Source organism: Heloderma suspectum, chromosome 3, assembly GCF_057233095.1.
Source record: "Heloderma suspectum isolate Gila_16-S chromosome 3, 16-S_ref, whole genome shotgun sequence".
NCBI classification, from domain to species: domain Eukaryota; kingdom Metazoa; phylum Chordata; class Lepidosauria; order Squamata; family Helodermatidae; genus Heloderma; species Heloderma suspectum.
Genome location: NC_139460.1, coordinates 305,873,177 through 305,897,691, shown reverse-complemented (window position 1 = coordinate 305,897,691; position 24,515 = coordinate 305,873,177). Strand labels below are relative to the sequence as shown.

Below are 24,515 nucleotides of genomic sequence, written 5' to 3'. Positions count from 1 at the left end.
TATATATTGTTGGCCATTGGTACATCCTGTGGCGGTGAACTCAATACACTTATTGTGGAGAGGTACTGCTTTAAAGTTACATAAAACTTGTGTTTGTCCTGTTCTTGAACAGTATTTTGATGGGGGGGGGGATGTAGGGAGGGAGAAGTTCTCACATTTCACACTTCATTGTAGTCTTCATACATTTATAAATGTCTGTCATGCACCTTCCCAGACCAAAAGGTTCCAATGTCTTGCTCAGTAATAGAGCTCATGCTCCAAGTATAAATCTCTCATTCAGTGCCTGAGATTTCTAGCTAAAAAGATTCCAAGTAACTAGACAAGAAAGAACTTGTGCCAGGATTCCTGGAGAGCTGCGTTTTGGGCTAGATGGACAATGGTCTGAGCCCATTGGCAGCTTTTTATAGTGGTGCAGACCCAGCAGTACTCAATTTGTGCTGGTATTCACTGGGGGCATAGCTTTCTCACCTGTTAATGAAATATGAGCTCAGGCCCTCAATGGTGATGTGATTGCTGAAGCAAGTAAATAAAAGGAACTTTTACAGAGTGCTTTTTTCATACCAATGAATCATCACTACTAGCTCCCACATATCTAGGACTGACACGAGCTTCCTTCTTTTGCAAGTTGGTGTAATGGTGTAAGAGGAAGTCTCCAGATCAAATCCTCCACCAGCCATGAACTCACTAGGTAGTCTTAGGAAAGCCACTGTCTCTGCCTCAGCTGCCATCTGCAATATGGTGATAATAATGGCCCAGTTTACAGGGTTGTTGTACAGGTTACCAAGATAAGGTATGAGAAACACTTTGAACACTGAAAAAGTGCTATATAAAAGCTTAAGAGAACAAAGAGCAGTAGTTAGGGGAGGGCCCATAGCTCAGTGGTAGAGCAGCTGTTTTGCATGCAGAAGATCCCAGGTTCAATCCCCGGCATTTCCAGGTAGGGTTAGGAAAACTCCTGCCTGAAACCTGGAGAGCCTCTGCCAGTCAGTGTTGACAATACTGGGCTAGATGGATCCATGGTCTGACTGAGTATAAGGCAGCTTCGAGGTCAGAGGGAGTGACTCCTAGGCAGACCTGAGCAGCTTGCACTTTTTTTTTTTTTAGAAACTAAGCATGGCGATATTCACATTCTGAATGGTCTGAGTTTTGCTTGTTGTCATTGTTATAGCTATGACAATCTTGTAGGGTTTCCTTCCCCTTCAACTGCTGATGTGTCCTCTAGACCCGAGTTCTGCCTCAGCAACCTTTCCTTGGTTTTCTTTGTCTGGGAACATCTGTTCAGATGGGGAAACAATGACCTTTTGCCTCAGCTGAGGCAAAGAGCTACCCTAGCAGGCATTAAGAAGATTAAAGCAAGGCTGCACTGATAGCTTTCATGCTGCTCCAGTGGTTCTCGACAGTGAGAGAAGAGAATACAAATTGGCAAAAGGGCTAGATGAGAGAGAAATAAAGGAGCTAGTAATCTCTCTTGCACTTCATTCTTATCTCCAGTTTATTTCAGGTCTGACTGGTGCAAAAATAGAGGGGGAAGTAACTTATTTCAACTGAGCTACTTAGGGAAGAACTAGTCATTAAGAATATATTAGGATGCCGGTAAAATGGCAGCCCCATGTTAACTTTGATCCTCCTCCGCCTAATCTCTAGTATAATTTACCATGTATCCTGACATCATGAGGCTATGCATTTCCCCACTCCTGCCAGTGGCAACCAGTTATGTGGAGGAGCGTAAGGAAACACACAACAGCATGATGTCAGAACATAGGGTATATTGAGCTAGATGCTATGGGGGTAGCAGCAGTACCTTCCTTGTAAGGTTTAGTTCCACCTTAGCTTCATGTCTTCTTTAAGGTACTACTGGAACAGTAGATGCCACTGCCTACTTGCTCACAGGCTGTCTGCCTGTCAAGCAAACAAGTGGTAGCAATAATGAGAGGAGTAGCAGCTGGTGAAAAGTGCAGTGAGGGAGGAGGCCCACTGAGGTTATCTTACCCAAGGGCCCTCCAAAACCTGGAGCAAGCCCTGCTCAAACCCTTCTATTCTGACCAAATTAATCTGGAATAAGTACCACTCACTTAATTATATTCTTTATATAAATTGATTAATACAACTTGTTAATCTAATGTCATCTTGCATGTAGATTAGAAGCCCTCTTGGCAGGGTGTTAGGGCTGGCTTTCAAAGTGGAGCAATGATTTGGCCATTGTACCAAATTGCATGTAACTTAAAGAGTGCCACCTCCCATAGGTACCTCTCTAGATCTGTGCAGGAGGCCCGGTTCCATGTCCAATTCTTCATATAAATGAGGATTACAGAGATAAGAGTACTTGGCCTTCTCCATCATGGCACCAACACTATGGAATGCTTTCCCTGGTGAGGTGTGTCAGGCTCCTTCACTATCAATTTTCCATCACCAGGTGAAAATGTAGCTTTTTCAGAACACTTTTCCTGTGAGAACAAGTCAGATCATGTGGCTGCATTGTTAACGATGGGGTTTTTAGCTGGCTATTCTATCGTGAGTTGTATATTTTTACTTTTGATATAACTGCTCTGGGAAGAATGCCATGTATAAGTATTTAAATACATAAATTAAGGTAGCCAATGGAAGCAACATAGGCATGCAACTGGTGACAGCCCTCAGGTTAGGAATGGGCTGGCAAGGCCCACAATTTGAGTAACTGCCATGTATGCAGCTCCTGCCAGCTACTAACCAACTAACCATGCTGACAAGACAAGCTAAATGCACAAATCAGCACTGATTTGTGTTAAAGAATTAGTGCAAATGTGCCTTAGGACAGATCAAAACCAAACCTTAAAGCTTCATAAACTACCATGGTAATTGACTGATTAAACCATTTCAAACAGAAATGGGGAAATAGGTTAATCTATTATGGCTGGATCCATGGGAAGGATGAATGTCAGCCCTATAGCAGATTTAAAAGCACTTGATAATGAAACTGAGTCAAATAGTTAAAAATATATAACTAAATCATATCTCATCCTCCCGGATGCATTTCTTCTTCCTCCAACCAGAAATAGGTGCTATCCTAACGCATATGTCACCACTAATCAGGCACAAGGCCAGAAGCCTCCCCTGCAAACCCTTTATCTTTGGTGATAGTAAAATAGCAAGATTATTTATCTCGGGGAACAATTAGAAGGGATTAAATGCAATGGGAAATACAACTGCAGATTGATTCTGGGGAGAGGAAAAATAGGAAGGAGTGAAAAATAAATGTTACGATAATGCTGAACTCTGTAGGCTGATAATGACATTGCTCTACTAGGATGGAATTACCTCCTATCCCAACCCAGCATCATCATTACATATCTTGGCCCTACGATCAGTACCCGTCAAAACCCTTCATATTGACAAATGCCCTGTCCGCTTGCATCTGTGGAGAATGTTTTAGCAGCTGAGTGATTATGAATCAAACCCCAGAGCTTCCAGCCCTTACTGTTTCCCTCTGCTTTCACATTTGTCTCCTGACAAGTAAATGTATCTTGACTTCCCTCTGAGATTTTTTTTCTTTTCTGCACAGTGCTTGATGAAAGACATTTGGCAAATTGGGAGTGGTACCCTGTACGTTGCAATTTGTAGTGAGCATTAGGAGTCTGAGCATGAAATGAGAGGGCAGGCTATGGGCGAAAGGGGAGACAAATACCCAGTACTAAGCAGAATATGAATAGTCTTTTCAAGGAAAGAAGCACACATTTGTTTTGGACTAAGAAGAGCAAATTCTTATATTTATCCTCCATCTTAATAAGAAAATATAAGCAAAGCAAGTATTATTCCACATATCTTTGGTGTGAATGATGAGTAATGTTGAGCTTGATGGCACAATCTTTGTGTGAATGCAGTGTAAGGGAGAAGAAAATCAGGTCAACCAGCAGCCATGTTCATGAATTAAGCCTCATTTTCCTATATTGGGGTTTTCTGCAAAATGGCTATACTTAAGAATGAGGCTGTAGGCTAACTCTGGGGCAGTTCTACAATAATTCAGAGCAAACTCTACATGCTTCTGCACATTCCGTAATTATTTTAGCTTTTTGTCGAATCATTGGTGATGAAGGAAAGTGAGTAAAGAAATTGTAATGCTATTTAACATGAATTTTGAAGATGCAGCGCAACTAGCATCTGGTAAAGTGGACCATGTCCATGAAAGTTTATGCCAGAATAGATGTGTTAGTCTTTCAGGTGCCACAAGATTCTTTGTTTTTTTTGCTGCAATAGACTAACACAGCTACCCCTCTGGAAATAGCTAGCTTAATGGAACAAAGAAAGCATTTAGACAGACACCTTTCCTGAAGAGTCCTTACTTCCCCTTAGCACGTACCTCTGCTACCACCTGATTCTTCCCTCTTCCTACCCATTCGTCAGTGTCACTACTGTCTAGTCCTTAGGGAAGTTGCAGTGCAATGATATGCATGTCTATTCAGAATAATTCCTACTATGTTCAGTGGAACTTACTTCCAATAAGTGTGTGTAGGATTGGAGCCTGAGTTACTTACATTTTTAGTACGGTATCTAGCAGGCAGCTGACATTCCATAAATTGTAAATACTGGTAGTAGTCATTCTTGTGTCTAAATTCATACTGGGTTGTATCCAGGATTTGCCTTCCATGTACGAAAAGGCTCTGCTCATGGAAGGTGACTCCATCCGATTTTCAGGGGTTCCCCCCTTCCCTCTGTACCACAGCTCACCTCATTTGGCAGGGCCCTGTACCCTGTGTGTAGCATATTCAGGGGTTTGGAGGGAATCCCATAGGAAGGGATGGAGAAGTTGCACACACAGCCCAACCCAGTTGCCACATGGACATCTTGATCCAACCCCTGTGTTTTATTCATCTGTTTATTCACAAAAAGACAGGGATAAAGTGTGATCTACCAGCTACAAACAAAGCCCTAATCTGGGACAGAATTGTCAGAAGGTGCAGGACTATAAATTACTTGTATAGAATATGAAGCTCTGGTTTAGAAACGTATGTTCACTGCTAGATTTCTCTACATGATGTACACATGATAATTGGCAGCTGAATGTGTGAACTGTACTGAAACATACTGAAAAGTCCTGTACTAGAGGTAATAAGAAAGTTGTATCTTTGGCGTTAGATCTGTGGCAGCCCATTTATACATGTGCAGCACCACATTACACCTTAGACATCAAGTGATCTGCCAGGCATCTGTCTCTGGAACACTGACACAATTAAAGGTAGCTGATATAAAGTAGAGTCTTGTTCTGATGAGATAGAAAGAGGCAGGCAGCGTCGCAAGGTAGATTTACCTTATTTGCTTTGCATAGTTCTCAAACCAGAACTCCATGTGTGCCACACTGAGAACACAGAGCTCCTCCATGAGTGGGCTTCCCCAGTCACTTTAGAAGAGGGGGCTGTTCTGTACATGTATGTCTTCAATACAAATAAGGAAGTTCCAAGGAAGCTCTTATTGGAGGACAATAATATGGCACTTACGGCTACATTGGTGCAAGCCATCCCATTCACAATGAAAACCACACCGATCTGTAGCCTAGGGTGGTTGCACTGGAATGATTGAAACTAAACTGTCACCAGAAGTACTGGGATTACCCCATCCCCACCCCACATTTCATACAGTTAAGGAATGACATAAAGATAATGTTCTACTTTGTGGTAACATGCAAACATGATTGTATCTCGCATGTAAAGAAATATTTTCTTTTTTAAAAAAATGCCTAGAATTAGCCCAAGATGGAGGCTCAGAGCTGATTTTCATGGGGCAAGATGGCAACAGCACAATTGGCTGTTGGGATAAAAACAAGCTATATGTGTAATGGCTTTTTTCTTCCAATGTCTTTTGTGGATTGTAATGACGTGAGATTATTGGGAAATGTCTAACAAAACTTCTGCCATTAACAGCAAGTCTACTCAAAAGTAAGTCCCACTGAGTTCAATGGGACTTACTTCCAAGTAAGTGTGTATAGGATTCCAGCCTAAAATACTAACAAATCTGTTATGGTTTACTCTGTTCTGGCTTAAGAAATAAGCATTTTTTTCCAACAGTGCCAGCTAGGTATGCTATGCTTTTTCAAATGGAGCTTGTCTTGTTTTTGTTTCCTCCTTACAGATGTCAGCTATAGAAAACATGGCCGAAAAGCTAGAGAGTTTTAGTGCTCTGAAACCAGAAGCCAGTGACCTCATACAATCTGTCCCTTCCATGTTCAACTTCAGAGCCCCTCCCAGCACCCTGCCGGAGAACCTTCTACGAAAGGGCAAAGAACGCTATACCTGCAGGTAAACTCCCCAAGGCAGCCCCAAGGCACCTACAACAGGCTCTCCTAACATCTCTCTTTTCTTGCAAACAACTATTGTTTACTTTAGAAATTAGTTGAGATTGGATGATTAATAGGGATTATGGTGGGTCGCTGACATTTTAAAAGGTTCTTTATTCAGCAAGACATGGGCATAGTGTTTGATTTTATGTTTGTTTGTAATTATAGGAGAAATTTGTCCTACATTACCATGAACTTGATAAATGAGGCCAAAACATTACATACACAGGCTTGTTCCAAAATTTCCTCATCACCTTTATATTAATGCATGGTCTTTTCCGTCATTTTTTTTTTTTTCTGATCATGAACTGCAAGACTGTTTTCCCTTTGGTCTTTCCTTTGATAATGCCAAAAGGGAAATTTCATAAGATCTGTGAATGATTAGGAGGTGTATTTAAAAAAAACCTAAGTCGTCACTGCAAATATTTGGCTCAAATCAACATCTTCCTAAAGAAATCAATGGAAGTTTTGTCTCAGAGTTGGATCAAGCACATAGACATCTGTGGTCTTTCAGGTTCTAAGTGGAAGACCATTTGTTAGACAAAAAAGAAGTCTTTTTGTTGACCTCTGAATTTGATGAATTTCACACATCATTATGGTGCAAATTTGAATTAAAAAATTTGTCAGAATTTAAATAGTGTATGTTCTGGATAATGCCCTTGACAAGTTACACAGTTCCTACCCTCCCATGTCTGGAACAGTTTTGCATCTCATTTTAATTTTTTTTTAGTAGGTGGAAGGATGGATGATTATCCATATATGAACATGAGCACTCCTGTAGAAAAAAAAACAGCGCATATGTACCTCTCTCAACAAGGCCCCATTCCAGATATTATTTTTTACCAGAGGAATGAAATTAACTAGACCAAAAGCTTCGGCTATTGGGTGGTATAGAAATGAATGAATGAATGAATGAATGAATGAATGAATGAATGGCTTCTTATAATCTGGTCTAGTCAGTCTTGCCGCTTTCTTGATTTGTATGGGACTTAGGGGTACTGTCTGTAATTATGACAATAACAAATAGGCCTATTCCTTTTCAGTTATACTCCTTCCCTTCCATTATGTTCGGACAGTTGTCAAATAGTTGATACTGGATTAGGGCTACTGCCATGGTAGCAGTAAGAGGGAAGTTTTACCTCCTATCCAACATAAATATGTACACAGTCATTGGGGCTCAATTCAGGACAGTTTTGAATTAATTTCTTGCGATGATCATCCTTGTACCTCAGATGCATCAAGAAACGCATTTGCAACCTCCATGGAGTAAACCTGGAGACTGCTGGTGTTACAACTGTTGTATCGCATTTTTACATTTTGCTATGCATCCTGCATTTGTAGGCCTTTGCCAAGCTCTGTCTCCTTCTCCTCTGTGGCAATGGTATCAAGTAACTGAAGCTCAGATTTCATCATTCGTTTACCATACTTTTCACCTCTGATCTTCAGAGCCACCATGGAAAAGGAAACACGGTGTGATTCTGAATTCTCCGAAACAGCCTTGCAAATAAACCCATTTTTTTTTTACTACCCTGCCTGGCTATATATACCATGTTTGCCCTAGCAGAAAAAGAAAGTGGGTGTTTATATGGCAGAAACATATGTAATGGCAAATACCAATTTTACCACCGTTAGACAAAATGATTATCCAAAATAAAAACCACTTGCACAAGCCCCATTCTAATTAATGGAGATTGTACATCAGCAGTGCTTTCTAGTTTGCAATTCACATGGATGATGCAATGGACCAGCACTGTAGTATTCTTTATTGTGGCCAATTCACCACAAGGTGATTTTACCTTGTCAACCTCGTATGGCACACTGCTAGCTTTCACTATGTGAGGAAGTCTGCAAGTTCACAAGGTTTTTTCCCCCTGTGATCCAATAAATATCAGCTGTCTTCATGTGGGGGCATATTTGTAAGAAATATTTACCATGTGAATTTGACACGATGAAATAATCTCGGAATGGCTTTTCTTGGTCAAAAGAAGTAATATTCAAATCAACCCATTAAATCAACCCATTCTCTTAGAAATGCATTTAGCCTTTATATTTTGGATGTTTTTTTCTGGGAAATGTCCCTGAATTGGCAGAATAAACTGCTGTTGATGTTTCAGTTTTCTTCTTGACTTTTATTTTTAAAACTTGCTTTTTACGTCACTGTCTCATTTTCAGAATGTTAGTAAATGTATCTGATAACTGGCATATCAGTTTATCTGATCTTTCTGAAATGATGTCAGCTACTTTCACAGCACACCATTATAGAAACTTACCTTGATTGATTAGGTCTCTTGAATCATGTCTCATCTGATCTTCCACGGATGGAACGACGCCACGTTTGCTGACACTTTGAATAAGCTAAACCATTTAAATTCTGTTTCCATCAAGCCCAGATTCTAACCCTTTGATAAAAGAGTGGGGGGGGGGGTTCTCACACAAGCATTTAGCTGGACAAGTGACAAAGTTAATAAGTGCAGTGCGTCTGGATGAACATTAAAATGAAAGTCTGCCTTCACACATTGCTTATGGGTATTGGCAAATCTAGAAATCACCATCTTCATCCATAAAGTTTGGATTCAATATATTTGTTGAATCTGTTTTCAGAAAGCTTTAAGTACCAAAGAAATAGTTCCATCCAAGATTGGTTTGAAGTTAGGGCTATGCCTGTGATTTCTTTATGTAACTTGAAGCAAAACAAAGCTATCCTTACAAACCACTTTCTGATAACAGATACTGTGGCAAGATTTTTCCAAGATCTGCAAATCTTACCCGTCACCTGAGAACACACACTGGAGAGCAGCCTTACAGGTACAAGATGAATGCATTTGGGGGTAGTAAACATGGGACTCTTATTTCAGGACTTTTAGTGTCAACACTGCCTGCTAGAGTTGACTTATGAAAATGAAATGAGGTTTTGGAGTGTGTGACATAAAGCACAATTGGTAATACTTTGTAATAAATATGTGGAAAGAATTAGCACAGGGGACTTCAGCACAACCCTTATGGGATACAGCAAGCCATGTCAGGAAGCTGGACACTCTGAACCCCTTAGAAGTATATGGTTCCCACCATCATTTATTGCTGCGCATATACAGTCCTGAATACTGCAAGTGAATTCAAAATAGTTCTTATAAAACTCCGTGGACTAAACATTCCTAATTATGTGAAATGCCAAGTGCTGGTCCTTCTCATTTGGTGTCACTAATAGATTGCTCAGCTGAGAGAAAGGACCAAACTAGATGTGACTTTAAATATATATTTGCATTTAACATGCAAGATTTTTTTTAAAAAATGCAAATAGTGTAAGTGGGGTGTGTGTAATAATTATCAGGACCACAGGCAGGCATGAAGGGGCGGCAATGGGGGATTTCTTTCCAATGTAAGCAGCAGCTCCAGGGGAGGAATCTTCATTAGACCTAGAGCAGGGAGGAAAGGGTTAAATCCTTCCTCCATGCTCGTTTTAGAATGTGGTTCTGGATCAAGTGCAAAACTACGTTATTGTGGCATGAGCAACAGTCTATTTCAAGGATGGCCAAATGGAAGCAATTTTATTAGACCAAATTTGATAGACCAAATTTGTCTATCAAATTTGAATCAAGGTGTGATAAAACTTAATTAGCAATAATGGTGAGATTCTCACCTTATTTGAAAATGAATTCTAAAAAACGTAATTTTGGTTATTTTGTATCAAATTTTAGTTCAGTATTTATTCACCCTGTAAAAGTGCTCTATGCTGTTTATTTCTCTTCTTCTTTATTTAGTATGTTTAATTCCCACAAGCACTTTATGTCCTATTATTCTCTTCAAAAACATGCATAGCTACCACTAATCCCCATGTCTGCAATGCTTTTAACCCACTTCACCATTAAGTTCCGTTGATCTCCATGGGACTTAACTGGGAGATCTCTTATGAATATGTCCCATGGGAACAATTAATATACTGAAATGAGAAAAGAATTTTAATTGTACAAAATAGAACTTTCCGTTAATGAAATCAATTGGAAGGAACTCGGCTCATGTTCTAACAAAATAATCAAAAATTGGTACATTTTATGCCTTGCAAAGAAAGGAGAAAAAGCTCATTGTTGGGATAGATTTTTCCTCAGTCCTGAATTTATTTGGGAAGTGGGCTTGCATGTAATTTAATTCATGTTTTAAGAGGTATCTGGAAACATGTTATGCTCTTCCACCGCATAACAGCCAGAAACAATTAGCAACGTAATGCATAATTTTTTCCCAGAATAATTGACTTAGCCACAATGTAACAGACATGTTTTGAGGTTCAAGAGAAATAGACTATGGGGGGGGGGGAACAGTGATGAGGACGGTTGGCCAGTTGCCAGCCAGGGAATTTGGAATAGTTATAGTATGTCCTAGTAATGGCTTAAAGGGCAATACAGTAAAGGCTTCAGGGACTTCAAATCACTGCGGAGTATGAAAATTGATGCCTCTGGTACCAGAGTGATAGACTAAACTACTCGTGTTGGCACCATATTAAAGATTTGGATTGTTTATTTCTGCATTTGGGAAGATAACTGAATTTCCTCCAGGATTAGCAATTGAGCAAGCTAATTCCTCAAGAAAAGATTTTATCACACAGTGTAATTTTGAACAGGGAGGGAAGTGGCCTTTCTACCTTATTTGAGCCTTAGAAGCAATTTGTTTCATGTTTTCTTTCTTCTCAAAGTGCTTCATTATACTGCATTGGCAACAGCATGAAACAATAGGCTTGTGCTTCTCTGCTTTTCACACTCTTTGGTGAAATACTTTTTTAACATATAGGAATGGACTATCCCAAGTTATGTGCTCTGAAATATTGGGTTCCTTCCTATAACTGAAAACCATTTTGCATGAGCCAAAGTGTGTGTGGGAAAGGGGGGATACACAGTTGACTTGTGCTTCCTGGTACCTGAATATTTCCACATTCAAAATCAATCTTGCTTGTCTTCCCAACTGGGGAGGTATGCAAGCTTTCACTGGGAACAAAGCATGAGGTGAATTCTGGACAAGATGGGAAAGCATATGAAAAAGTGCAAGTCAGTTGGGGATTTTATTCCTCCTGTTTGTTATCATATCCAAAACAGCCTTCAGAGATCCCAAACCTACCACTACCCATGCAGCAATCCTATCTATTTCATCGATAATATGGAATCTTCCCTTACACCAAAGATTAAATTGGATTTCTGATTTATCACTGGGATTTTATAATTAGGATTTTGAATTATATTTTTATACTTGAGATTTCCAGAGCAAAATCTATACTGCTTGTTCTGATAAATCATTAACTTTTAGTGAGATTAACCTTTCTGAAGAGGGAACAAAGGGTGAAACTTGATGCATGGAAGCCATTGTGTTACTGGAGGATAAAATGCAAATCAAATGCAGGAAAATACTGGAAATATTTCAGAGAGAATTTTGTGAGATCAAGGGCAACGTCTGATGCCATGCAAGTGGACTTATGCTCATGCAACAAATCTTCTCCCTCTCCTCCTGCATCCCCATGCCCCCCAAATCTGCTCTGTCAGGTCCCCAACCCTCTGAAGCAGATTTTGGAGTCATGTGGGGTCTGCAGGGGGGAGGGGAGTCCATCCTACTAGCAGTGCCCATTCCACTTGAAGATGGATACAGCCCTTGCTGCTTAGAAGATATTCTGGCTGCATTTGGTGTTCAGGAATCCATCAGGTATCCAATTATATCACTGGATTGCATTAGCAAAACCTACTGCAGTGGAGGTTAATACAATAAAACTAGTATAACAAGGGTCTGAATTATTCTGTCAATGAATTGTTGTGCATTGTTGGTTAAATCCATAAAAATAACATTTCTTTAAAAAGATAGAGTTGTGGTTCACAATATCTCTTTTGTGTCACTGAGAAGAATGTTACTGACTTTTGTTCTAGTTATATTTCACATACTACTTCCGTATTTCATATTTGTTTCAGATGCAAATACTGTGACAGGTCTTTTAGCATATCGTCTAACCTGCAGAGACATGTTCGTAACATCCACAATAAGGAGAAGCCCTTCAAATGCCATTTATGTGACAGGTGCTTTGGCCAACAAACCAATTTAGATAGACATCTCAAAAAACATGAGAATGGCAACATGTCTGGTATGTGGCTATCTTCCCTGCGTAACAAAATATTAAATGAAGTTCATGAAATCATCCAGAAAACTGTTGTGCTGTTGTAGCATTCTCATGACACTGCAGCTCATGCTTTCCATCCCAGAAAAATTACAGTGATCCTCCTGTGATAGAATAACATAGTTTGAACTCTATCCTCATATTTTTAAGTGATCATGTGGTTATAACTTTAAATGCATGTCAGAAATCAAAATCCCATCATTTGATTTTGACCCATTATGTTGGCATGGCTTAAGACTTAGTAAGGGCTATATCAGCCCAGTACACCAATTTTGACATAACCAGTTCTGTAGGCTGTTGACCACAACTACATTTATTTAACTTCACTGACTCAATGGATAAGATCCATTGGTAGGTAAGTAGAGCTGGGTTTGTTGTTGTTTTTAGATAACCTGAGATACTTGGACACATAACATGCATCAAATGCTTGCAGTCATAAGTAAACACTTATTGAATTCAATAAATTTTGGTGGGATTTATACATCATACTTTTATTCTCAATATCTCAGGTGGCCCTCCCTAAGAGGGCTTGGCAGTTGACCAGGCCCAAGCTGCTTCCTCACCTAACCCAATTCAATTCTTGCATGTTTTTGACTGAGCCCAGATACAGAATATTTACCATTTTCAATCATTGTAGCAGCAAGCTGTGTAAATTGTGCTTTTCCTCCCAACCCACCACGCTTATTGACAGTGCTGCAAGCAAAAGGTTGTCCTCACCTGGTTCATCTTATCTTCTGCTCGCCATTTTGCTACCAGCTATATTATAGTTGAGGTGTTCCACCAAGTATTTTTGTTTGACCCGAGAAGACCTAATATAATGACATTTACAAAATAACGAATACGGTCTGTAGGCCTTACATTCCCTACTCCTATGAATTTTGGTAGATCACTTTTTCACAAAGCTTAACTGAAATCCAGTTTAGCCCTCATGATCAGTTTAGCTAGAACATAATGGTGTGTGATGACTCCTATATACAACAGAGGTTATTAGTGAACTTAGGTAATTATGAGAAATACTTTGAAATCATCAAATGGAGCTTTTATGCATGAGTACACTCTACAGCAACTCACAGCTGCCCAAATGACAATGATGATAACCCTGCATTCGATTAACAAATAAAGGTATATTAATGATTGATTGAAGCAGACATATGATCAAAGAACAAGCTTTTGCTTTTCTGTAAAGGTACTGCCACATCTTCGCCTCACTCTGAACTTGAAAGCACAGGAGCTATCCTAGATGACAAAGAGGACTCATACTTTACAGAAATTCGGAATTTCATTGGGAATAGCAATCACAACACTTCAGAAGAAAGGTGAGAGATGACTTTTCTGTGTTGCTTAACTTGATTAATTGTAGCTTCTTTGCTGCTGGTTACTTTTGCAGTTCATTTTCCAAAAGGAATTGGGCGGAATCCAGAGATATTCCCGTTAAAACCATTGGGATATAATTCCAGACATGGTAGTTATATAGATTTCATTAGAATCTGATTATACAAAACTTTATCTGGATTGCGTCCATTACATGCAAGAAATACAGGTTTGCACTTCCACTGTAACCTTCTAGTCCCAAAGCCAACTTTGTTTTACTCAAAACATTTTAACCACTCTTCTTTTACAGTTTTTAAATAAGCAGAGAAACTAAACCTAAGCCTTTTCTTGTGTTTTCCACACTGTCAAAGCAGTATACTCAGATAACATGTTCACAAAATACTTTTGTGGGGAAAAGCTTGGATCTCCTGGCAATTAGCAAAGTAAAATGTGCTGGTGTTAACATAGCCAGAATAAGTGCATCAAAACTGTGAATTCAAAATTCAAAGTACAAGTCTGATATTTTGACCAGAAATGTGCCATACATCAAGTTTTAACTATTTAGATATGAGCCTAACATAGAGTGGGGAAGTTTAAATTTCCTCCAAATGGTGAGGGAAATGTGGTTGCCATGTGAACTTCTAAGTGCTGTGGGCACTACTTCCCTCCAGGAATTGGCACCAGGTTTTAGTTTTTCACGTAGGACCAAGCATGTGATTCAAGAGCTAGACACTGCCTCTTGTACTGTATGTGGAATAGTGCAGTATTTGTTATGTGTACAAAGGGCCAGACAGCTGCTCTACAAAGACTGACCTTAACGCTTGAAAGCCCTGTGAAATGGCAGGCTAGAACACTTTCCTACCAGCAAAACTACTGAAAACGTGATACAGCAGGCTTTGCTAATGGCGAATGTTCCTTGGGATGGCTATCTAGACATCACTAGGATCATTGCTGAAGAAGAGAGTACCTTTAGATCAGCGAAAATACTTGCTGATCCACAACTACATTCCTACTAGGATGAGGCATGGACTGGCTTGGTGGGTTCAGGAAAGGTGGCAGAGAAATCCCGTAAATGTTCTGGGAATAGAACATGCTCTTGATGTTAAGAACACACTCCTAATGAAGTCCAAGACTGTACCCATCCCAGTTCTGTCCAGTACGTACTGCTGCAAAGAAATAGAACTGCATGCATATTAAATAAACCCCCTATTACTGTCTCATCGGATTTTAAATCAATACATGGTTGAAGTACAGTTGTCTCTTTTTTACTTTGGATTTGCAGCAACATCATAATGAGCATGAGCATAACCTTTCCCCAGAATTGTAGCCTTACATGAAATTTTGTAGCAGGTCAACATTTAATTAAAAAGGTACTAGCTTCTCATTTTCATTAATCTGCTTTCCACTCTCAAGGACAGAAATTGCATACTGCTTATGACTATCCCTTTTCTATGTTTCTCACTCATTCTTATGCTGGGGTCAAAACTAGTAGGCATATATTCATGAAGGCAGATGTTTATACATTACATACATATTCAAATTTTGTTCTTGCTCGATTGTCTTGGGTTACTTTTTCACATCTGGTCTCAACATGTCCTCAGATAGGAAGTCTAAAAGAAGAAAAGGTTGATGGGTCATCCACAGTTTCCTTTCAAAATTCAGCACTATAGACTACTTTTGATAGATATTTCATACTTGGCAAATTACCGCATATGAAAAATGTAATTAGCAAATACATTTCTTAATCATGTGGCTTTCATTACTTTGGTTTAAATCCAAGTCCTTTTCACTTCAAACAGTCTTCATCTAGCATAGTTTGCAATCTGGCAATCCCTGGTTTATGGCTCATAATTTCTTATGACCATCCAAGAAGTGTTACCAGGGCACTCTGGTAAAAGATGCCAAAGATACCCACCAGTATGATGATGATGTGTTCAGTTTTCTCAAGATCGTTACTAAAGTAGGTCTTTCTTGATGTTATTTCTGAGACCATTTCCTTATGTTTAATGGATCCTATAGTCCTTAATAATAATTGGTGGATTTCTATTTCTTTTTCCTCTTGTAGTATAAATGAAGGAATATCATCATGTTGACCAATGTTGACACAATTTTTTTTCCAAAAGATAATTGTTTGTGGCTACATGGTTTGGACTGTGATGGGATAATTTCTGGTGTGGTTTCATTCCATTTAGCCAAATAGACAATTTATTGGAAAATCTAAAAGCAATCAGATGAGAAATGAAATTCCCTTGTATTTAGAAAGAGGTAGTTTGGCTCCAGGGAATGGGTTGGGTAAGCCTGGCAGCTTCCAGTAAATTAGAACATTTGGTTACATGTTTGAGTTAAAACATTATAATGAAGGCAAGTCAGCCAATTCTTATCTCCTGCTAAAATTATAGAGAATGATTCATACAACCAAATGGAAATAAATTCCTGGTGTACAGTACTAAACAATGTCAACAATTCATTTGATTGTTTCTCCACCACAAAGGCCACAATCCATTATGGCATTATGTGTGCTTAAGCCCACTAATTTCACTTTGAAGCCAAAATGTTTATAATGCACTTCACTGCTCCAACACAGTATACACTGGCCAAATTCTTGTGTGGCCAAGATCTGGGTGAAAGTCCTTCATGTAAATGGACTTACCAAGTGGTATATATTCTGTTTATTTATGAAATTTGTATTGCACCCTTCCTCCAAGGACTTCAGGGTACATGAAGGTTATTCCATTTTATCCTCACAACAACCCTATGAGGTAGGTTACCTGCTACTGATAGATTCTGGTGTGAATTAGGCTGTACACTACTGACAGTTGTTATGAGTCTCCCTCTGAGAGAAATAGTGCAGGGGGAGATAGTTGACAATATGAATAGTTTTTCCCTTAGGCCAATGGTGAATATGTTGGGAATTCTCCTCTCAAGAATAATGAAATGTAGTAATTTAAAACTAAGGCATAATATTGATAAACGCTATCTTCACAATCCTATCAGGCTGTGGACTGAATTTCAAAGACATACTGGCAGCTTAATGAACTGGATGGAGTAGTATTGATTTTAATTATGGCAAATTATGACTCCTGGGAGAGTCAATGCAAAACAAAGTATAGAAAACAAAAGGTCCTGTTTCTGCAACTGCTTACAGTTGATTCTATGTTGAATATATATATATATATATATATATATATATGTGTGTGTGTATATTTTTTAAAGAATGAATGGAAGCCACTTTAAGGATGAAAAGACTCTCGTGGCAAGCCAAAACTCAGACTTGTTGGAGGATGAAGAAGCAGAAGATGAAGTAATGATGGAAGAGGAAGATGAAGAAAGTGAGATAACAGGGAAGTCAATTAAGGAACTTGCAACAAGCAACGTATGTGAAGAGGCCACTGAGGGTGATTATGAAGACGCAAATGCTTTGGAAATGAATTGCAAGTCTTCTCCTGGCAGGTAGGTACTTATCTCAGTGGTAGAGCCAAACGTATGAAAAGATAGAGCCCATAAAGTCCCTGGAAGGTGTTCAGATAGTATTTGCATATAGATGGAGAGAAGTATTTCACTGGAACATCAGGTCCCTTCATGATGTTACAACCCTCTTTCTCCACCTCCAATCCATTGTGCTGTCTTAATATGAAATGTGCAGCATGGTGTTAACTCCTTACTCTTGCCTCCTTAGTCCAGATGCCGTTTGATATTTTCCATCATTAACTATTCTGACTGAGTATACTACACAGCTGCATCATGATCCCAAGCCCATAATGACCACTTGGGCTTGGGATCATGATGCAGCTGTGTCATTATACCAGAGCTTGGGGATTGTGAAGAACAAATCACAGTCAATGCTCTTTAGCACTTCACTGGGTCGAATGGAAGTGATTGAGTAGTATTGCACAGCAATACCATCCCCTGTGGTCCAGCAAGTTAGAAGGCAGGGAGGAAGAGCGACACAGGAATGGCATGTTGACATTATGGCAGGTTGCTGCCATAAATTGGGCAAGTAAGAGGGAAAGGGTAAGTAGTACTACTGATGCAGGTCCCAGGAGCAAAGAGATCACATAACAGAGGATACATTGATATAAGGTGCAGAGCTGAGTGGGAATGGCACAGAGCCAGAGCATGGTGGCAAAGATCAAGGCTCTGTTAGTGAGCCTGAGTTGCTAGACCCATTCCTGGAACTTATTTTATTTATTTGAAAGATTTATATAATGCCTTTCTACCACTTTGGTCCACAAGGAAGTTTACAAATACATATATGACAATATATGTTATCTGCTACTTGCAAAATGTATGTAAACCAAACCATCAATATACGATGAGAAATGATTAGGAGGGGGGATGTATCTAAGAGCTTTCATGGCAGGACAGTGTCAAAAACAATAGAAGTTCTAAATAGAAGTCCAGGACTTACCCAAGTACTTTGTTTGCAGGATGACCTACCTATGTCTGCTAATGATTCTTTTTGCAGACTTGCAAAAAGATTTGGAATACAGGAACAATTGAGGAGCTTTGTGCAACTGAGGAGCTTTCTAGAGGGTGTGATCCAGAGAAAGTTAGCCAAACTTTAGTTTCACTGACATCAGTGGGACCTAAATACATGTTAGGAATTTACGACCTATTCATTAAAAAAGGAACAATGCCTAACATACTTTGAATTTTGGCTAATGTCTGTTACTAATATAAAGAAGGACCAGACAAAATGTTTCAGTTACAATATTTTAAGAAGAAAATCACCAGTGATCTTCTTTTCAAACCAATCAATATGCCAATCTTGGGATTTTTTCATAGGTATAAGGAGGATGAGTTCAATAAAACTGGACTTTCTGCTTTGGACCATATAAGGCACTTCACTGATAGCCTCAAAGTGAGGAAAATAGAAGAAAGCCAGTTCAGTGAAGCTGAACTAGCAGCGTTCGGTACCCCCCATCTCCCAGAAGACTTAAAGCAGCCATTGCATCGCAAGTCCAAATCCCAGGTAAAATTTATTTTCCCCTTGGAGAATACAAAAGACAGCAATGAATGATGTGCAATTAGCAAATTACCCACAGTTGAAATCAAATTCCACCTCAATCTGTTTGGCCAGAGGAATGATTCATATATACCAGCCTTATGGCCCAGCTGATTATGGGCTGATGGAGACATGATGGTGGATACCTCTTATCTGCAGTTAAGAAATGAGGAACAGGTCATGGGATCACATGTTCTTTCTTCCTTTTCACTGCTTGCTCTGGCACAAATTTCCACAAGCTACCTTAATGGTGGTTCAGGATTATATTACCACCAACATTAACCTTGTTTGCTGTCAACCAGGATTTGAAACCATCTTGGTGGTTAAACCATCTTGGTGGTCAAAGAAGGGACTACTTTAATCCACTTTAAGTTAAACACCTCTCCGGGGGGGGGGGGGATGAAGTTAACTTTGGTGCTGATGTAATGCTTGATCTTGGTTAAGGTGGGTGGGGAAAATTTGTGCTGGAGAGTGGAGTACTAAGGGAAAGAGAACATGTCGTCATGTGGTCCACTCCATTCTTGTAGGAACAGTAAAGAGAGTGCCACTGTTATGTCTGCAATGACTCTGTGGTTGTTCAAATTTACAGGTTGGTGGAGCTGAAGTGGCTAGAATATCTAAAGAGTCCATATGTAACCTGAAACACACACCTCTGGAAAGGAGCTGAGTGTGCTCACGTCTTGGCCACCTTACATTCTAGTAGAAGGTGTTCAATGTCTCACATTGTCCCATCAATAGTGCCAATCCTCTTGTCATCATTTCTTTCTTTGGAATAGATTAACAACATTGTTTTCAATAACTTTGTTTTCCCAGCTTGTTTAAACTAGTTTCATAAAGTTGGGGATATGGCACAAGGTGCTATTCTGACACGCTGAATCCCATGGGAAAGATCTTATCGACTTCTAGAAGGTTAAGATCACAAATAGGGAATTTGGTTTTGAAAACAATGAATTGTTCTGCAAAGTACTTCTTATACTTTCCCCATTAGTGCAATGTTTCTCCAATATGTGAAGGATTCCCAGTTTGGCAATTAGTGGCTGAATAGTTGCAGTTTTGTTCATTTGAGTGGCTAGCTGGAAGCTTACCAGCTTTTCCAGCAGGATAGGAACAGAGAAGACAAAATGCCCTTCACTATCTCAAGCCTTCTTTTCCTGCTCCCTCTACCACTGTGTGGTGACCTTTTCTTTGCTCCCAGATTCTAGTGCAACAGATCAAATAGAGGCTGTAACTTCCCCGAGCAGCTTTTGGAGGGTCTGAGGAAATGTAGAAGGGAAGGGAGGGTGTCTTTAGAAATCTTGATGCATGTATAGGGATCCAGATGCAGCTCTTTGGATCTCACTGCATATCAGGTGCCTAGAAAAAAAAAAGCATTGTTCAAAATGTTTAAGAAATGCTGCCCTAGAGGATGGCCCACCTTGGTGTTTTCAGTCATGAGGCTTCATAAAACTTGTGGGAGAGGGCTTTCTGGTACGTAAGTAGGGTGGATTCCAAAATGGTTCTCAAGTGGAGCCATAGAGGTGATTCCCATTGAATGAATAGGTTCTTCCATGGTAGAACTATGGATCTAAACTAAATATCTAATTTCAACTTCTTTTTCTCCTTTGACCATAGGCCTATGCTATGATGCTTTCACTCTCCGACAAGGACTCTCTCCACTCTGCATCCCATAATTCCTCCAACATGTGGCACAGTATGGCAAGAGCTGCCGCAGAATCTGGTGCCATCCAGTCTATTAGTCATGTATGACACCGTTAAACATAACTGGATTGGGACCAAGTCCAAACTAGCAATATCGCTCTTTGCTAGAAGACTATTTAAAAGACTGCAGAGCAGAATGCCTTAGAAATCTGACAGGTCACATTTAAAGTCAGGTGACCTTAAACTGAATGATTTGAAAGAAGAAGAAGAAAAACTATTTATTCTCAATATTTTGTTTTGCACAGCAAAGGCAGCTGCTGACATTTTGAGGATCAATGCGACTTTCAAAATACACGGATCAAATAGACCTTGATGGGGAATATGTGTCTTCCACTCCACCTGATTGGGGAGGGACTTCTGGGTTAAGACTTGTATCACTACACACATGAGCACTCCACAAAACTAAAGCAGAATTGTTTTCCTATGTTTTTTGTTCGTTTGTTTGGGGGGGTTGTTTTTGTTTTTTTGTATAGAGTAATTGGAGGCAGGATTAGGAACAGTTGCTATTCTGTACAAATCCTCTTCATTTATGTTTTATGCATTTGTAACCATCGAAGGAAGACGAAGCAGTTCCCTCGAATGTACATCAGCCATTAACCTAGAACCTAATGACAACGAATATCTTGCCCTCTCCTTAACTTTTGCCTTCTGAACTGCATTGTAGAAATAAAAAAATAGCAAACCACATGAGACAGTAATGTAAGACGTCTGTGTATATTGTAAAAAAAAAAAACTGGGAGAGATCAGCAATCCAAGGAGTTGGGTCTTTTAGCACATTACTTGCAAAAGACCACCATCATCAAACATACCACTATAGTTCAATGTTTCCCTAATCAATGTAATGGCATTTTAATTTTAGACAATCATGTCACTGTTTTGTTTATTTGTTTTATTTTGTTGGTGTTGTTCATTTGTTGCTCTTGATTTCTTTCTTTTTTTGGCGTTACGTGTACCATGTATTTATTTGTTTGCAAACAATTGTTTGTGGATTAAGTAAAAAAGCACTCTTGCTAAATGTAGCACTGTTCATATGAAATTAATAGCACTGTTCCAGTCCCCTCATTGTTTTTCTGGGCACCCAAGGACTTCAAATGAAAAAAGGGAGGCAAACTGATCTGCATATATGAGCGTGCAAACAGTGTTTGAAAAAAAAAATCGTACATTCCTCTTTTACTATCGTTTTTTTCCCTTCATTTTACTGAAACTAAATAATGAATAGAGATGATTTAGAGATTTTTTCGTAATACAGCAAAATGATTCAAATGTATAAAGCATTCTAATTTTTTCTTCATGAAAGCATGATTCTTCTGATTAAAGAAAAAGAAAACTGTACCCAATATTTTATGCTGGTTGTCTGCGAGCTTGTGTGATGTTATGTTCATGTTAATCCTATTTGTAAAATGAAGTGTTCCAAACTTATGTTTAAAAAGAAAAAAAGAAAAAACCCCAATAAATAAATAATGAATTGTATTCAGTTATTTTGGGGGCAGGGAAAGGGAGGGGGCGGGTATTTTGCCCTTTCAGTGAGGGACCAGATTTTATTTTCCTTTTGTTTATTATCTCATTTTGAAATAACCAGCAAGTCGAGGTACTTTCTTTAAATGCTTTGTACAATGTAACTGTTATGCATTTCAGTACATTACTATGGGAGGATCAAATTTAAAAAATAAAGGATTACAAAAATGAAAGGATCATTTTCATGGCCTTGGGGTTTCTTTGTGCTATAGAATGGATTAAAAATAACAGTTCAGTACAGAAACTCTGTTTTCCCCACACACACCATAACCATTTTAGCATAGAAGTACGCCAGTTTAGAGCCATCAACAGGTTGAGTATGTTTGCCCAACATCCATGAATGTTATTCCTAAAGTTAAGCTGGTTACATTTGTTCCATTTTTTTATTGTTTGCCTACACTATGAGCAACTTGATATATAGTTTCAATATTTTGGCAGACATAGCAAAAATCTCTCCTAGACTGGGCCTATGTTGGACTTATCCAAAACTGTGAAAGTGCATGAGATGATGCTCAACTGAGCCACTCTTCGTAAAAGTCACACTCACGCACAAACATGCCCACCCCTGGTTAGTGTGTGTAATTGGTGGCCCTCCAGATGTTTTGGCCTACACCTCCCATTAGCCCTAGCAATCATAGCCAATGGTGGAGGATCATGGAAGTTGTAGTTGCTGGATCATAAGTCGAGGGGCTAGCCCCTTTTGTATGAGCCAGTATCTGGTCATCAGAGGTATACTGCCTTTAAATATGATGGTACCAGTGGCTAATAATCACTGATAAACCTATCCTCCATGAGTTTGTCACCATTTTAAAAGCTATCGTAGTGACTGGCCATCACCACATTTTGTAGTAATGAATTCCATAAGTTAATTATGGGTCGTGCAGACAATTTCTTTCTCCTGGATCTACTGCCAAACAATCTCATTATATCTCTGAGCCAGGTTCTACAGAGTCCCTGCATAAGCAGAAAGCACTTCTCTCTGTGCTGATTCCCTCTTCAGGCTGCATTCCTGCACCCTACATCAAATTCTGCTCTGGAAGAACCCCCAATCTTGAGCAGCAGCTTTTGGGTGAAGAGGAGGGTGTGAGTGGCTGCAATGGGAGGGGCATGTGGTGTTCCTGGCTCTAGTATTGAGTGTGAACAAGAGAATTGGAAGTCCTACATTATCATTCTCCAGATGCAAATGTCAAGTGTGTGAACGGGTCTTAATACTACCACTGGTACCAGACACTGGGCTTTGGGATTTATTGATTCAGTGTTGTTATCCTGATCATCCAGTGATGTATACCTGGGCAGGGAATTCCAGGATGCTTAATAGCCAAACCCCCATTGACAAGTCACTTTTTGCTTCAAATGTATTTTGATGGCTACCCATGTCTGCATATCCAAGCTAATTCCCATTTATTTGCATGATCAGTTAGCCCTGCATGAAGTAGAGGTGAGTCAAACACTTCTAATTATCCTATCTTGTTTTCCTTGCTCTCACATTCTCTCCTCCCTTTGATTAATATCACATATCAGAGACCAGAGTGTGAGGGGTTGTTATCTCAGGATAACTGATTGTGGAAACAAGCTTGCAAGCCTCTCTGATTTAGTTGCAGTCACTCATTTGAAATAAAGCTTTCCCCAGCACCAAAATACATAAATATGAAGTCTTAATGGACCCTAGCCACTAGAAAGGAAGGGGTACATGCCCAGAAAACAAAGGAATTCTTAATTTCCACTTTCTCCCACCTGCCAGTTGCTAAGACAAAGGGTGCCTTCAGGTTACTTCTAATGTATGCTATTAAGGGTTTTCATGTGGCAGCAAGTAATCAGAGTGATATAAAAAGCCAAAATAAAGACTTGGATATTACCATCCAATACATCACCTGGAGACGCCAGCCTCTTGAGCACGACAGGACATGTAATCAATGGCTTCCTTACTGTAGTAAGGAGTGTATTGGAAGTTTTAAAAGGTCCATATTTGTAGAATACCAATAACGCTGTTTTTTTATTTGTTTTATAATAATGCTTGAGGCAGCTGTAGGGATCTGATGTGCTGAGAATTGGGAAGTCATGTTTGGCCACTTCAGTCATGTATGCCTTGAACCTCAAAATGTCTTTCCAGGTAGCATTGTTTCTACACAGAATGGCTGCCAAAGCCTGGAACCAGTTACCATTACCTTCTGAAGACATAAGGGTCAATAAGTTGAAATTCCAAACAAAATGAAGGTTCTGGGTCTAGGTAGTTTGCCTAGGGGTACTCCTAGATCCTGCTTTGTCACTGGAGGCCCACATAGCCTTTGTGGAAAGAAGAGCCTTTCCTCAGCGTAGGCTGGTAAGTGAAATGTAGTTTCTCCTGGACAGAGATAGCCCGGCCACAATTATCCATGCTGTGGTAACATCTAGGATTCACTACTGTAAGGTGTTGTACATGAGGCTGCCTTTGAAGACTGTTCAGAAGTTGCAGTTCAAAATACCACTGCTAGTGCTAGGCTGTTGACTGGGATAAGATCAGTTGGTGGGAACATATTTCACTGGTACTGAAAGAACTTCCA

General features: G+C 39.5%; 1 protein-coding gene across 6 annotated transcripts in view; it reads left to right on the top strand.

The window, feature by feature from the left end:
* MECOM (MDS1 and EVI1 complex locus) overlaps positions 1-22,152 on the top strand; it is a 718,633-nt gene extending 696,481 nt beyond the window's left edge. For all 6 annotated transcript variants that reach the window (XM_084847471.1, XM_084847470.1, XM_084847473.1 and 3 more), the window contains 7 exons: positions 6,100-6,266; positions 9,032-9,109; positions 12,244-12,413; positions 13,633-13,762; positions 16,971-17,207; positions 18,543-18,729; positions 20,374-22,152. In XM_084847471.1, the coding sequence (XP_084703597.1) occupies positions 6,100-6,266; positions 9,032-9,109; positions 12,244-12,413; positions 13,633-13,762; positions 16,971-17,207; positions 18,543-18,729; positions 20,374-20,508 (1,104 nt within the window). In that variant the 3' untranslated portion in view covers positions 20,509-22,152. The remainder of the gene's footprint in view (positions 1-6,099; positions 6,267-9,031; positions 9,110-12,243; positions 12,414-13,632; positions 13,763-16,970; positions 17,208-18,542; positions 18,730-20,373) is intronic.
* Positions 22,153-24,515: the final 2,363 nt, after the last annotated feature.